The sequence below is a fragment of the Rhodnius prolixus genome, unplaced genomic scaffold (genome assembly GCF_049639745.1).
Source record: "Rhodnius prolixus isolate KJV_2025 unplaced genomic scaffold, Rpr scaffold_17, whole genome shotgun sequence".
NCBI classification, from domain to species: Eukaryota; Metazoa; Arthropoda; class Insecta; order Hemiptera; family Reduviidae; genus Rhodnius; species Rhodnius prolixus.
In genome coordinates this window covers 1,154,662-1,171,577 of record NW_027411626.1, presented here as the reverse complement: position 1 = coordinate 1,171,577, position 16,916 = coordinate 1,154,662, and the positions used below count along the sequence as shown (strand labels likewise).

The following is a 16,916-nucleotide window of genomic DNA, read 5'->3' as shown; positions in this document are numbered from 1 at the left end:
TCGTACACAATTTTTGTTTTATAGGTAGATAGAACGAAATATTTAAATCTTTATACCCCTTCTTTTGGGGTAAGCTTGAACTCAGACATGGAGCATTTCCCTCCTTAACCAAGGAAGGCACACTTCCTCGTGTCCCATTATACTACACGCGGGATTCCTATCCCCTCTTCTCAGCTGGCTTTGAATCGATTCTCACCGCACTTTACCGCATCACTCTCTCCTATCGATGTATATATATACATATAAGGGACATATACATTCAAATAATAATTTTCACCATTTTTTGATTTTTTTTTTGCAATTTTTACTGGAGTATCAAAAAAAAAATAATAATAATAATAACGGAAGTATAGATATGGTTTGGAGAGAATGAGGAAGAATGAAAGTTTCGTTATCAGTGTGACGTCCTTGAGCAAGGTCATATCTACGATATCAGTGTGCGCTACGTCATTCAGAAAAGAAAAAAAAAACTTATTACCGATCTCAATGATTAGTAATGTAACATGATAAGATTTTAATTTTTGTACTAGTTCAACAAATTTTTGTAAGACCACTCAAATTATGGAGATCGTTGTTGGTTGTTCGGCACTAGTCAAGTGAGTGTCTTTCTACGCCAAATTTTCTATGTAAATGTCCATTTTGAGGTGTTTTTTTAAAAAAAAAAAAAAAAAAAAAAAGATGTTTGATTGTCTAAAATTAGCCTTTAAAAAATGGGATACTTTGATTGGCTACCCAGAAACTAAGCGATTAAAATACCTTAACCGGAAGTTCTCATTTATTAAATTATTTTGGGGAGTGGGGAGGAATTGACTCTAAAATTGCTCCAAATGGACCATTTACGCTTTGTACACATGTTTGTCGTAAAATACTTCATGGAAAGTACCGATATATAAATATCGAAAGTGTTAAGTAGGCTTTCCGTGAAAAGTGCCTTTTTCAAGTGCAATCTATTTTTTAAAAAAGGGATGAAATGTGATGCTGAAATATCGATTTTAAAGAGAGAGAGAGGGAAAAAAAGTCAAACCGGAAGTCATTCTAAAGGAATAGAGTTTTATTTTTTTTTGGAAAGGATTTTCCAGAAAATGGTTTCTACTATTTCCTTTTAACTATCTATCTTTAATTTCACTAATTTTTTTCTTAGAAAATTCGTTTTAGGTTGTTCTGAGGTAGAGATACAGAAAGGTGCATCCAAACTTAGGTGTTTTGATCCTACAATGTGGATTATGTTTTTTTAAAAAAAAAATCCATTCAGTAAGGATCAATTTTCAGTTGAAGAATTTATTTCAAATCTGATAATTTTAGCACCACAATTCTCCGTCTCCAATAATGGTCTAAGGAATAGTTTCCGGTCATGACACTGTGAAGTCAGCGCGTTCTCCTCTACCGATAGCGCCTTTATAGAATTTTCTCACCAATAATGTAGAATATATATATTTAGCTTTAAGAAAATTGCCGCAGCTATTTCCGTTAAAGTGAAAAGTCGATTTAGTAAAGTGTTATTTCCGGATGAGTGACGTTCACCGGAACTATCCCACATCCCGAGCGCTCTGATTAAAGGACAGTTTTATCAAAAGATTGATCGTCAAAAACTGCACGTAAGAGCTTATTGTTGAAAAACACCCTTAATTGACAATTTTAAAAAAAATAAAAATAAAATTGAAAATGTTAGTAGAATAATGTAACCGGCATAAAGTGCTCCTGTCGACAGTCACTTGTAACCTCAAGCATTGGATATTTATGTATTCATTTAAATAATTAGTGTTGGACAAATTTATCTGCTAACAACCATTACTTAATTTGACTGACTCACACAAAATACCATCTCATCAATTTGTGTTCAGGTATCAATAACACAGTAGCTGAAAATATTGTGCATTAAGTAGAAAACTTATTTGACAATTTTGACACACTGGACTGCTTTACAAAAATTAGGTAGACTTACATTGTTAATTGTTACATTGTTAATTACATTTAACAATTACTTAATTACATTGTTCAAATTCTACGATCCACTTTAAAAGACCTAACTTTGTGGGTAAGATTCTATAACATTTAAAGTTCTCGATGGCAGTTATCGCGAGTCTGCCACAGAGAGTAATAGGACCTATACTCTTCAATTTCTACTGTATGGACACGCCTAAACCTTGTACAACGATGTTAGCTACTTATATCACAATTTCATTAACAAAAAGACGACAACACAGACACTAACAAAACCATTACAGACTAACAGACATCAACTAATCTTATAACAAACTGGTTCAAAAAAAGAAAAGAAAATTGTATTTAAACTTAACGAAAACGTAAGAAAAAATGTCTCCCTCTATAAACAACCCAGAAATCTCTTAGAAGAACCAGAAAGATCTAGGAGAGTTACTGCTAGCTTCGACGTACCTCTAGACGTCGACGCATCAACACAAAACTGCAACAATTATAACCCAACTGAAACAGTTATAGCCAGTTATATTAACATAAATAACACTAACAATAAAACGTACAAGACCCAGCTAAAACCTATTCCGACATACCCTTGTCCAATTTGGAGAACAGCTAGTGAACGACTGGCCAAACAACTAAAGACATTACCAAAAATAATTCACTGAACGTCTTTTTTGTTCACCAGAAACACACAAATTCACGAAGTTGTTAAATTCAATATTAATTCTTAATGTGTGATTCTAATCATTTAACAATTGATGTATAAATAAATAAAATCTTAAATAGAACACTTTTTTTTAGTAGAGAACATGCTTCATGCTCGTTACATTCATGCTTCTTTTTTTCAGTGAATTACTGTAATTACTTACCACTCGTTAAATATGTTTGAGGTATTTTTTTTACGAACTTAAGGTTTTTTTTGGGAATAAAATTAAAAATTATTTAAAATATTTAAAGTTGAAAGGCAATTTTTGAACGTATGTCGTAAGTAGTAAGAAATAGTCGTGTGAGTGGTCACACCAAATTTTGTTTACAAATCGATCTCAAACTGAATACGTTAGGAAAACAATTGTTCAAAATAAACAGAACAGAATGCTCTTTTCCTGTTACAAAAATGACATTGTATCGTATAATAAAAAGTTTAACATTTACTAAATAAATATAAAATATAATTAATTATGGAATACATAGATAATTCTGTGAAAAATAAATAATAAAAAAACTTATTTTGTTTACTTCATAGATATAAAAGTATAATAAAGGTTAAGCTTGTTGTAACCTACTCGATTGTTATCTAGTTAGATATTGTTTTAAAAATTATTTTGAAGTACATACACACACAAAAGTTTCAATTCATATCACATTGGGGTTGTTAGTTGTATAAATTTAATTTACAAAGTTGGCCACTCTGTCTTGATAGTTACTTTCTATAGCGTTGAGTTGGTTGTTTTGTATTTGGTGTGACCAGTTTTAGACGGCGGCCATTTTTGTACCTTATTAGTTCTTATCTTGTTTTTATTAATAAAAGTTTTAAAAACTATTCTAGAGTGTAAAAATTATGTTTTATTATTCAGAGTGCGTATTATAAAATTTTATTTTAAGTTGTAGTTCGTATTGTTCGATAAATTAGTTAAAAAAAAAGTTTAGTGTTTTTTCCACTTTGTCTATACACTGGGCCAAAAAAGTCTGTGAACACTAACCTAAATTTTATTACTTTTATTACTATCTTATTAGAAACTTCTTTTATTTTCAAATGAAATATACTATTCGATAGAGAGAAACCAGAGTTTTCATTTTATATTCAATCTTTTATTTTTGTTCAGCAGGAATATCACAATTAAATGTTTAACAAAACAACACCCCAAACGAATGCAAAAAAAGTCTGTGAACAGCTGTATAAATATGTAAAAACATTAAGATAACAAACAGAAAAACGATTGAATAAAGTTTGAAAGTTCTCTATTGTATTGTAGAAACCACTACAGTCAGTTCTGTGAATAAATAATCTAATTAGTACATATTTAACCACTAATATGGAAGTTCCCAGACCAATTCGAGAACTTATTGTGACGTTGCGAAATGAAAGAAAAAGTATTCGAGAAATAGGGAAGATAGTTCAAAAAAACCCTTCAACGGTGCATAATATAATTAAAAAGTACGGAAATGTGATTAGTAGGCCACGCAGTGGACGGCCACCAAAACTTAATTCCTTTCATAAACGGCAAATTCTGAAGTCTGTTCGAGAAGAACCCAGGACAAGCGCTCAAAAAATCAGTCAAGAATTATCAAGTGGTTATGTGTAAGCGTAACACCACAGACAATTAGAAATAAATTACATGAATACGATTATTGCGGTCGAGTCCCGAGGAAAAAACCTTTAATCAATAAAATAAATCGTAACCGCCGATTGGATTTCGCGAAAGAATATGTTTCTAAGCCTTCTAGTTTCTGGGAAACCGTAATCTTTTCAGATGAGTCGAAATTCAATGTATGTGGGTCTGATTGACGACAAAAAGTGTGGCGAAAAAGAAATGAAGCTATGAAAATGAAAAATATGAAGCCTACTTTTAAGCATGGGGGAGGCAACATTCTGGTGTGGGGTGCATGAGTGCTAAAGAAGTGGGCAAGTTAGATCTAATTAATGGTATGATGGACCAATATGTGTATGTGGATATATTAAGACGCAATTTAAAAGAAAATTCAAAAAAATTAGGGTTGGAGGGAACGTTTGTCTTCCAACAAGACAATGACCCGAAACATACCGCACTAAAAACTCGGGAATGGCTTTTAAATAATACACTCTGGCGCCTAAACACCCCTCCACAATTGCCAGACCTTAACCCAATAGAACATTTGTGGGATGAAATCAGCCGCCAAATAAATAAACGAGGAATAAGAAACCGTGAACAACTAAAAAACGCTATTTTAGAAGAGTGGGATAAAATTCCAACATTGACGACCACAAAATTATTAGGATCGATGAAAGCTCGCTTGTTGGAAGTGATTAGGAACATAGGAGGTCCTACAAGTTTTTAAAATTTATAATTCACGTACAATGTGTAACAATGATTTATTTCTGCAAAGTGTTCACAGACTTTTTTTGCATTCGTTTGGGGTGTTGTTTTGTTAAACATTTAATTGTGATATTCCTGCTGAACAAAAATAAAAGATTGAATATAAAATGAAAACTCTGGTTTCTCTCTATCGAATAGTATATCTCATTTGAAAATAAAAGAAGTTTCTAATAAGATAATAATAAAAGTAATAAAATTTAGGTTAGTGTTCACAGACTTTTTTGGCCCAGTGTATATCTTGATTGACTGATTGGTACGCTGTGTGTCTAGCAACCCGATCTATTTGGGCAGCACCCTTTGTTTTGCAAATATTTGCATTAAAATGTTTCTCTCTCCTGTTTGGATATTTGAGTTCGGGTTGAAGGGATATCATTTTAAGATAACAAGGTATAAATTTATTGTTACATATGTATGTGTAATTCCCTATTAATGTTTATCTTCATTACTTCTCATTACTTAAATTGTTAATTAAAAAATGTGTAAATACGTACAGTTTATAGTTTTAGAATTCATTCATAGTTAAGACGATAGATTTGATTTCTAATAATACTGTTATTTCACAGTTTTAACGATTTTTCTTCTCTTTTTTTTTTTTAATCAACAAATTCATTTAATACAATCGATAATTAGGGTTTATTTCGGTTTTGAATTGTTTTAAATTCTAAGATAAAGGAAGTGTTTCTTGTAAATGTCGCTAGTAGCGCTACCTATCCATCAGTTCTAGAATTTGCTTATTTTTAATTTGTGTATTACCCAGAACTTTTTGAGAATAGTAATGAGAGATTTGTCGTTTTTTATTTTTATTTTTTAATTTTTTTTTATCGTAATTCCGATTGAGGTTAAAGTTCATGCTTTAATTATTGAGGCTTAGTCCAAAAATGATTTGAAAAAAATAGCAATTCAAAGAATTGTCTAAAATTGCGTGCTTGGGTCAGTAGAGGGAGTTGATTTTCAGTTCAATGAACAATTATTTAAAAAAAAAAAAAAAAAAAAAAAGGAAAAATTATAGGTACACCATCTTTGAGAAAAGTGATTTGCACGTATAGGTCAACAAAACCTTTGTAAATGCCTGGAATTTTGCTTTTGGGCCTACCAAGAACACCTGGTCCTCCTTTCAATCTCCATACTATTACTCCAATCCCATCCTAGTGGATTTTATCTATCCTGGTGGTCCAGCTAGGAATAACCATTCTCTCTCCTTTTTGTCAGTGCAATCTTTTTCCCCTCAAGAGTCACATCTCCTGGTAACTCTTGAAGACAATTCGCTTTGCCCCTTACTTTCAGGTTTAAGCTTGTTTTAATAATAAGTGGATTTTACCAAAAGTATTCCTCTAAGTTTTGATCTAATTTTGTTGCGCCAATTATTCAATTTCTCTCTTTGGTACCAGAAAAGGTTCTGTTATAGGTGTAGAATTTAATTCGATCTGCTTCTACTCTGGTTGCGTTGTAAATAATTTTTTTAACCTGTTGATACTGAATAAGTGGGTTGCTCGAAGGCAGCTAGGACTGGATCATAAGCAGATTAAGTTAGAGGTTTGTAATGGTGTTTGAGGAGATGTTGGTTGTAGATGTTGATGGATAAATAACACCTTGTATTGGTATAAGATATTATATATGTATTTGACTGACTGCCAAGGACTGTATACTTTACACTACAAGAACAGAACAGACTGACTGACGTGGCTAAAACGATGTGTACAATTAAAGTGCAAGACTTTGAACAGAATCTCCTTTTTGACTTTCCTCTCGTTCTTATATACATTCGCCGAGCCTCCCTTCTCTGTGTGCCGAGGGGGCTGTCTCTTTCTCTCTGACTAGAGTGGGTGAGTGGTGGGGTTTCACTACCCCTACGCTAGAGTGGATGAGTGGTGGGGTTTCACTACCCTTACATCATCTCAGAATCTCCTTTTTGACTTTCCTCTCGTTCTTATATACATTCGCCGAGCCTCCCTTCTCTGTGTGCCGAGGGGGCTGTCTCTTTCTCTCTGACTAGAGTGGGTGAGTGGTGGGGTTTCACTACCCCTACGCTAGAGTGGATGAGTGGTGGGGTCCGGTTAGGGACATAAAAAAGGAGCGTTTACTTGAGGATCAAAGTATTTTAGATTGTAGAGATTGAATTCTTTGGAGATTGGTGCGTTTGGTTGAACCATACAGCTGTTGGGTTGTCAGGAAGTGATCTAGAAGAAAGATTTAGAGCTAGAGGATTTGCGGGTTTCTGCAGGTGTTGAAATGGAGTTTCCTGCATTGGGTTTTGGCGACTTGGGTGATAAAAGGAATGTTAAGATCTGTATAGTCCGGGATTAGAGAGTTCAGAAGGAGCGTTTACTGTAGATTGAATTAAAGTTTAGATTGTAGAGTTAGAATTCTTGGGAGATTGGTGAGTTTGGTTGAAACCTATATAGCTCTATTATAGTTAATATATAAATAGGGAAATGTTTCGAACACACAAACTAGTATAGGTGGGTGTCGACCTATAAAGGTTTACTGAGCCCAACCACTGCCCCCCAAGAGTAATGTTGTGTTGGCATTCTAAAGGAAATATCACGCTCCTTCACATTATTATAAGGTAGAGGCTTTGCACTTAAGTAGTAGCGTGTTCACCATATACTTCGTGCTCTTCTTAGCGTAGCGGCAGAATTGGCCTCTGCAAGGAAGTAGACATGGGGTATTTGGATCGATTTTGCCAACAGCCCCCACCTTTTATTGTGTGTCACTTTAAAATATTATTTTCTGCAGGTTGTGGAGATTAATTAAGCCAGGCTCTAGAGTACTGCGGATCTAGGATGCTGAATGTTTTTTCTTTCTTTCCTGTCTATGGCGGCCACCATATTTTCGCATCGTCAATATTGGCGAAAGAAATCTGTTCTGAACACTCACACGATCTTTTGATAATTCACGTAAGTTCTAAAACACAAATTTACTTCCGTTCCCGAAAATTTAAGTCATATTCTTTTTTTTTTTTACCAACCAACCAATGGTAACCTTATCGGAAAGCCTATTTCACAAATCTTTCGTCGTAAACGCTGCCCTAAAAACTAACTACTCTGGAAAAAAAATTGATTAAACAGTAAAATTATAGTGTTGTTAGCGGTGCTGCTGAATAATATAACGGTTTTTCAAATTTTCAACGTCTGATAATGGATGAAACTTCGAAACACCCCTCAAAAAAAAAAATAATAATAAAAAATAATTTACATACCAAGTTTTACAGAAAATCCAAGAAGCCATTTCCGGAAGAAAGTGAACGAATCCATTGAATTAATTAGGGTTTTTCCAGTTTTTCCTTCTGACTTTTCTTCAAATAATGGGATTCCACTAGCACATTTTACCCACCTTAATAGTACTCTAGACTTAGGTCTGGTAGAGTACATATAAGTGACATCATAGAGGAAAATCGTATTTTCACCCTTGGTGGTGCCCTTTACTCGAAGTTTCCGGAAAGGAAATGTTACGACTAAAAGTTACAGATCTACAAACATACATATAAGGAAGGAAGTCGCTGGGTAATCATAGCAAAACGATTGAATAATGTGTCCCTCCTACTGGTACAGCATCCCAAAAGTACCCTAATGAAATGGTCGTGTTAATCTCCTAATTGATCTTACTGCATTGTTCCAGGAGTTTAGGTGATTTCATCAAATTGTGACTTCCTTTTTTTTCGTACTTAAAGGTCCCTTAAACATACTTGTATTTCCGGTGAGATTTCCGGAAATAGCAAAGCCGAACGATTAATAAATCTCTCTTCTTAGGATCCTGTAAGGGACAGTAAACATTCTGTATCGCTATTTTCCGGGTTTATGGATCAAGCGAAATAGAAGAATAAAAAAAAACTACGAAAGGAAACTGAAGAAATTATTTATTACCACAATTTATTACCGGAAGTTAGTATAATTTTTCATTACTGCCTTCTAGATAAGCGAAACAGCTGTAGGGTAATGCCAACCTTCTTTAAGGTGTAGATAAATTAAATAAAGAGAGAGAAATATAAAGGATGTGGTTTTCTTTTAAAAGCAAAAAGACTTTAGCTGCTGCTCGCTAAGTTATTATCAGCTGAGTTGCGAAGCTAGGCTAAGAAGACAGAGAGCCAAGGGGAGAGCACAGTGTAGACGGTAGAGGATCCCTGGGGAATTCTAAGATAATCGGCTACCCAGGGTCGATATTCTCTTCTAGTTCACTGCGCCATATTGCCCATTTAAATAATGCCTCATTTTAATTCTCAACTAACGCTTGAAACTTATTCAAGATTGTAGCGCTATTCATCTTGTTGAGAATGGAATATTTTTCAATTAAATTAAATAATAATACAAGGTACCATTAAATCAGTTTGAAGAATTTTAATTATTTGTCTAATTTAGAGGTTGCCAAAGTGGTCTATACAGACCCCCAGGTGTCTATTTAACAAAAGTAGGGGGGTCTTATTTATAATTACTTATTATCTAAGTATTTAAGTGAGACCTTTACTGCGTAAAATGCTTTTTGAAATCTTTAAAGTATCTATTCACCATACTTCCGTTTAAGTCCAGCGAGAGTGTGCCAGCTGGTAGACTTTAACAGAAGAACCATTGGACGATGATGATGGTACGTTGGACGTAAGTACTTTGACTCCCCCACCCCTCTCGCTCTAGGACAGACATCCTGAGCTCTATGCACGATATCCCCTCCCTCAACCTTCATTACCTGGTGATTCATGCAAGAAATATTCTCTCCAGAACTCCCATATGATCGTATCCTTAACGATAAAAATTTACCACAGCGAAATCGAATCTATTTTAATGTTATTCTACGGAGTTTCTTTAGTTTCCGTTAACCGTCATTAAGAAGATAAGTTGTAATTAGGCAGATTTTCCTTTTTTTGGAATTGTTGCCGGAAATACACAGATTTTGAGGTATCCCATCGAGGAAAATTGGTCAGATCCGATATTAAGGTACAATAATATCGCTGACTTTACTAATCTTTGACTGGTTTTGGACATTCATCCATCACCAGAGGTTACTAGATCATGTTGGCCTTGCATCTACGTTTCCGTCTCACACTATACTTGCCGATCAGTGTAACGCCATTATTTAAGCAGCCTCCCTATATCAGCTTCCGTTCTTCCACTTATTTATTTATTTATTTATATATGTATATATATTAAAATGATAAATGTTAATTTTAAATTAATATTTTAAATTCCGGAGAAATTTATTTATTTATTTCAATTAGATTGTTCTTGTTCAGCGGAACATGACGTCATAGTTTACTGAATATAGGATTCTCTTGGTAATTAAAGCTTCTATTTCCTGTTTAGATGAATATTTTTTTTTTGGAAATTATTAAAGAAATTAAGGTGGCATTGAATTGTTGTACACGTGACATCATTCACACTTTGATTTTGTGTGTGTTTTTTTTAAATTATTCACCGTTACATCCAACTACTTGCACTTTCACTAGCTTTACCGGACAAAGTTAGCGAACTGTGTGTTCTGTGTACATCCGGTTCTATTTAGTGAAAAGTTCCGTTTATGAAACTAGCACAAGAATGACTGTTTTATTTATACAAATGAAAGGTAGCCGAGTGGTTATAGGCTAGACCCGCAATGCTAAGATGTATTGTTGGTTTAGTGGGTTCGATTCCCCTGGTCTAAGCCTTGGATTTTATTTAATGTTAATATGAGAAATTTGTAGTAAAGTATGTTAGGCGGTTATAGGCTAGACCCGCAATGCTAAGACGTATTGTTGGTTTAGTGGGTTCGATTCCCGAGTCTAGTCCTTGGATTTTATTTAATGGTTAATATTAGAACTTTGTAGTAAAGTATGTTAGGCGTTTATAGGCTAGACCCGCAATGCAAAGATGTATTGTTGGTTTAGTGGGTTCGATTCCCGGGTCTAGTCCTTGGATTTTATTTAATGTTTAATATGAGAAATTTATAGTAAAGTATGTTTGGTGGTTATAGACTAGACCCGCAATGCAAAGATGTATTGTTGGTTTAGTGGGTTCGATTCCCACTGGTGTAGGCCTTGGATTTTATTTAATGGTCAATATAAGAACTTTGTAGTAAAGTATGTTATAAATAGGCATTGCTTTACTTTAAAACTTCGTTTACACGTCTCAAAACATCTAGTTTTATCAGGATAAGCTTTTGGGGGAAAAAATAATTTTGTAGATTATGGGAAGAGTAATGTTCGTCTAAAAGTAGATCATTGTGATCACAACAGGAATTATATCTCGGTAACAAACTGAATGCGTGGGGGGCATCATTGCAAATTTTTGCGAACAAGGGGGGGAAATCAGCTGAGTGGATAGTGAATACTGGATTGTAACACGAAGATCCCGGGTTGGAATTCAGCTGCTTGTCACTGTCCGGTATTGGGACAGTGCCATCTGTAACGAGAGAACACTGTCTGGAGGCCGGCAGTGCCCTGAAAATAAAAAACAACAAAAAACAGGCACCATTGACCGTCCAGTGAGACGTTAATCTGTTTTTGATAGTAATAAATTAATAACCGGAAATGATAGTTATTTGAGTTCATTTGAATCACTTCCTGTCGTATACGAGGGGGTACCCAAAAAAAACCGGAATTATTTTTTAAAAGCTATTTATTTACAAATTTTTTACAGAACAACCTTATCCCCTTCAAAATACTCTCCATTACAACTAATACATTTGTCCCACCGGTGCTTCCACTGTTCGAAACATTTTTTGTAGTCATCTTTAGAAATGGCTGACAGCTCCTTCTTCGTTTTTTTCTTGACCTCTTCAATGTTGTCAAATCGGTGACCTTTCATGCCCTTTTTCATGCGTGGAAATAAGAAAAAGTCGCACGGAGCCAGGTCAGGCGAGTAAGGTGCGTGGGGCAGCGGAACCATGCCATTTTTAGCCAAAAACTGTGTAACAGAGATGGCTGTGTGTGCAGGTGCATTGTCGTGGTGGAAGAACCAGTCTCCTGTTTGCCACAAATCGGGTCTTTTTTGGCGAACACTATTGCGCAATCTTTTCAAAACTTCCAAATACAAGGTTTGATTGACGGTCTGACCTGGGGGAACAAACTCTGAATGGACTACGCCTTTGGCATCAAAAAAGCAAATCAGCATTGTTTTGATGTTTGACTTGACTTGACGACATTTTTTTGGTCCGGGTGAATATGACGTCTTCCATTGGCTCGACTGTTGCTTTGTTTCTGGGTCATAACCATAGCACCATGACTCATCACCAGTAATGACCTTTGACAGAAAGTCTGGATCAGTTTCAAGCTGTTGTTTCAAAGCACGACATGTTTCAACTCGATGTTCTTTTTAATTGTCAGTCAGAACTCGAGGAACAAACTTGGCAGCAACCCTTTTCATCCCCAAATCTTCCGTTAAAATTCGCTGAACCGAGCTCCAAGATAACCCACTACTCTCTGACAGTTGATCAATTGTCTGTCGACGGTCTGTGAACACCAGCTCTCGAATTTTTTCAACATTTTCGTCGATTCGGGCAGTTGATGGACTTCCAGAACGAGGTTTGTCATCAATCGACATGTCGCCATTTTTAAACCGAGTAAACCACTCGTATACTTGAGTTTTTCCCATAGCGTTATCTTTGTAAGCTGTTTTCAACATTAAAACACTTTCAGCAGCATTTTTGCCGAGTAGAAAACAAAATTTCAGAGCTGCACGTTGTTCACTTAAACTTGCCATCATAAAAAACGAAAAAAGAACAAAACAGCGCTGGTAAAAACAATCACTGCAGATGAACAGAACAAGCCAGGCAGACAACACAGGCAGGACTGAACTGGCAAGGAATTGCGCTATACACGTCTAGCGGCAGAAATGCGTACTACATAAGCTCCATGCGCGGCAACGCAATTCCGGTTATTTTTGGGTACCCCCTCGTATACTCGTATAATGAGATGTAATGGACCTAAATATGAAAGTGATTAGTAAAAGTGCCATGTTTACAGAGAACTGTTACTTGTGAGGAGTATTTCATCAGATCCCTCCCCCCTCACCTCTTAGAATACGAATAGTTGAAACTGCGTGTAAACAGAATTAGGTTATATTCGCAGTGAATAGGAGAGGAAACGGTTGCGTGCTATGAGGTTATTTGCCACACAATGTGAACAAACTGGGATCACGTCATATCCGGAGTTTTAAAACTACTAACTTCTTTGGTACCATTTTTTTGGGGGTCTAACAGTTTCTCCATTATGTTAAATATAGTCTTTCCGAATCTATGGTAATTTTCTTACCAATAAGATTTTTTCCTTTTTTACTTTTTTCACGTAAGAAATGTAGGTATTGAGATGGCATCACAATTTAATCAGTTTTCACCGGGAAATATCAACTTTCTGTGAGGTCCCCTGAATCCGAAAGAGAAAATTCGGAAAAAATAACTTATTGTAATTATCTAGATTTATAAATCTTTAGTTTGTAAGATTTTGCTTGAAAAAAATCATCATTTATGTGAGAGGGAATGCTTAGGGCTTCTAATTGGGGGAAAATTGGCTGGCCGGAAGTGCCAGAATAGATTTTTCAGTTTTCCTCGCAAACGGTTCCTACGATTTTTTTTAAAGTGATTACAGACATACAAATCTACAATTTTAATCTATTTGAAACATTTTCTTTTTGTTTCCTGGAATATAGGAATTAAGGGTATTTCTAAGGAGAGGGGGTGGGGATAGTCTTTTTAAGGTGCCCTTATTCTGTAAGGGTTAAGGTCCTTTATTATGGTGTTCTGTTCAGAGGGGGTTGAATGTAGCGTTAAAAGGGAGTTTAAAGAAGATTCCTGTACCGAATGTTCCTGTTTATTCAATGGATAGTTCACTTCCATATGGTATATGGCTCCAGGCTGTTACTGTAGACTTCCTATTGGTTGGGATAGGCTTCCCTTATAAAGAATACATTTCAGAGTAATGTTCGATATTTACAAACTGTATAATGTTGGTGAGAATTAATATAGGTCAACTGCTCTGAGTTAGAGCCGTAAGATAAGGCGTGTGAGTGTTCAAACCAGATTTAAGAAATATTTATGTATATATTTTATGAAATTAAATAATTCAATCTAAATCTAGTGAAATTCAAACATTTTTGGTGGAAAGAAATTAACTGAGTGGATAGCGTACTGGATTCCAACGTGGAAATTCCCGGGTTCGAATCCAGCTACTAGTCCCTTAGATTTTTTTTTTTTTTTCTAGGGAGCTTCTTACAGTTCACTCATGGTCCAGTGATGGACAGTGTTATCTTTACCGAGAGAACACTGTCCAGAGGCTGGCTGTGCACTGACAGAAAAAAAGCTCCGAGCTCTAAATGGCCACAGATGGGTTTAATAAAATCACAATTATTAGTTTTTTTAAAAATAGTATTAGTTTTATTAATAATTCAATTAGTTAAATAGATTTTTATGTCACCAAGTAGCAACTCTGTAGATTAATAGCTGCTGTAAAATTTAAACGTAATTAAATTCATAATTAATTTAATGACGGCTACTAATTTCAAACTAAGTAATAGCAATCATAAAAAAAAGAAATAGAACTGATAATTATGAAATTTTATTACTAATTTTATGCCTGTTAGGGTCCACGGGATAGTGCCCTACCAGAGCTGCTCGGCCGAACCCAACACCAGCGTCACTTGTCGCAGGTATTTCCCATTTTATTATCAATATTATCACTGTATTTTGGTCAGCTAACAAATCTTATGTTCATGGTTATGGTTTAATTTTTAATTTTCTATTTTAAATGCACGGTAATTAATATCTATTTGAAGTAGAGAAATAGGGAGACCTGTAAAGCTGAGATGTATTGTTGGTTAGTGGGTTCGATTCCCCTGGCCTAGGCCTTGTATTTTATTTAATAGTTAATATGAGAACTTTATAGTAAAGTATGATAGGCGGTTATAGGCTAGACCCACAATGCTAAGATGTATTGTTGGTTTAGTGGGTTCGATTCCCCTGGTCTAGGTCTTGGATTTTATTTAATGGTTAATATGAGAACTTTACCGTAAAGTATGTTTTCTAGTCGCTTCCGTCAAAGGCACCTAATTTGGTAGTTGGATGTATCCAATTTAACTCTTCATACAAGACCTCAGTATCCTTTTTTGTCAATCCTAATCCCCACAGCACAAGCGTTATCCACACAACAACCCATCCCGGACAGTCCTCCACGACGCCTAAACTTTCCTTCCATCCTTTAGAGAGGGCCTACAATCTGTGCCTAACTCAATTTATAACACATTTACTTGTATATGTATACATATATGTGCAGGTTGTAAATAAATAAATATATAAAAAAATAATAAAAATGGTAAGTTTTGAGAAAATTTAATGACGTTATTTCCGGTTTAAAAAAGTCGTTTAGGCCAAGGTTTTTTTTGATAATAAATTAATTTTTTTGTTCTTTTAAGAAATTATTATTAAATAATAAAGGAACGAACGTAATGGAAGATTATTTGTTGTTGATGGAAGTAAGACAGCAGTGTGTCTGTTAGGAAAGGGTGGGGATGTCTGCAGAGAAGGAGTAGGACTCCCCTACTCTTCATGTTGCCCGGCCGTCCGTACGGGTCCGTGTCTGTGGTCTTCAGTCGGCCTTGCGCTCCCGTCCGTGGGAGCCGTCCATTCTCCAACCAACATCCTAGTACAAGTTTTTACTTTTATTTATTTTTGAATAAAAGAAAAACAAAATCCAACCGACTCCCTCCCTGAAGAAGTGACGTAAAAATAATTTTGTGTCTTCTCTCATCATCTTGTAGCAGTTCCTGCGGTGTTTTTTGGGCTATCTTTAAAATAACGGAAATTAGTGTGTGTGTGTGACAAAATATGTGCTCCTGTTAAAATCATAAATAGTTCGTGTTGTGGAAAAAAAGAAGCGTAAATTGAAAAAAAAAAAAAAAAAAAAAAACGGAAACGGAAACCATAAAAAAAAATATATTCCTCAAGTTGGTGGACGTGCGTGCAATGCCCACGGGTCCAGCTGCAGGTATGCTGAAATTGTTGACCAGAAGTAAGAGCACCCGACGCTCTGATAACCATTTGCCTGTGGTTATCACAAATAAAAGATATTCAGCCGTTGAGCCGTCCACGAAGATGCCACCACCAGCAGCAGCAGCACCATTGGCTGTGGTGGTTGCGACGCCGGCGTCAGCGGAACAACCGACTGTTGTTGTGTCGTCACCACAACAACAGCCTCCAATAGCTGCGCCTCTTCTAAATTCTACAACAACGGCCGCACTACGTAAGCCTTCGGCTAAACTAAGAGAAGGAGTACGTCATCGTACGCACACTTCCCGGAAAAATCATCAGGTATTTTTTTTTTTTTTTTTTTGGGGCGGGGGTCAAGTGCGCCGGAAGTTGTTAGTCAAGTCTTGTTGTTAAGTAAAGGGCATTCCCAGGGATGAATAGCAGGCGTTTTTTTCTCGTATTTCCGTATTATTTAAAACTAGAGATATAACCGTAATCCCGTTTCAGGGATTACAGGATCAGACACGTTAATGGTACTTTGGTATCGTCCACAGGGTGTTCGTTCATTTTAAGACAGCTCAAAGTGCATTTCATGCTTACAACGGTTGATCTGAGCAAAGAAATGGTAGAGGAAAATTTTTGTTGCCCGTTACCTCTAGTTTCAGAATATGTGACTTGATACACGGCTGACGCGCGACCAAATGTGAGGGTTCTCGCAGTTGACCTGACCCCCCATTTTCACATACACAGTTTTTAAAGAGTATAAAAAGTCATGAAAGAAACCGGAAACCGCAATTCGATATCTTCAAAATTAGGCCATTTCAAAGATGCTTCCTCTGGCTCAGCTGGCTCACATATTAGAGGTGACGGCCAACAAAAATTTTCCTCATACTATTTTTTCGCTCAGATCAACCGTTTAAGCATGAAATGCATTTGAGCCGTCTTAATAAAAAGAACACCCTGTATAATCTAGCATACAATAAA

General features: G+C 35.6%; 2 protein-coding genes across 10 annotated transcripts in view; both read left to right on the top strand.

Annotated features, from left to right (window-relative positions):
• Nucleotides 1-16,916, top strand: part of LOC141459667 (serine/threonine-protein kinase MARK2-like) — a 280,726-nt gene that overhangs the window by 10,088 nt on the left and 253,722 nt on the right. For 5 of the 9 annotated variants that reach the window (XM_074138998.1, XM_074138997.1, XM_074139000.1 and 2 more), the window contains exon 3: nucleotides 14,552-14,617. The exons of the other annotated variants lie outside the window; for them this stretch is intronic. In XM_074138998.1, the coding sequence (XP_073995099.1) occupies nucleotides 14,552-14,617 (66 nt within the window). The remainder of the gene's footprint in view (nucleotides 1-14,551; nucleotides 14,618-16,916) is intronic. 9 annotated transcript variants of the gene reach the window in all.
• The window catches only part of LOC141459686 (uncharacterized), a 34,417-nt gene continuing 32,186 nt past the window's right edge, over nucleotides 14,686-16,916 (top strand). Inside the window, exon 1 of the mRNA XM_074139040.1 lies at nucleotides 14,686-16,274. Within this exon, the coding sequence (XP_073995141.1) occupies nucleotides 15,930-16,274 (345 nt within the window). The 5' untranslated portion in view covers nucleotides 14,686-15,929. The remainder of the gene's footprint in view (nucleotides 16,275-16,916) is intronic.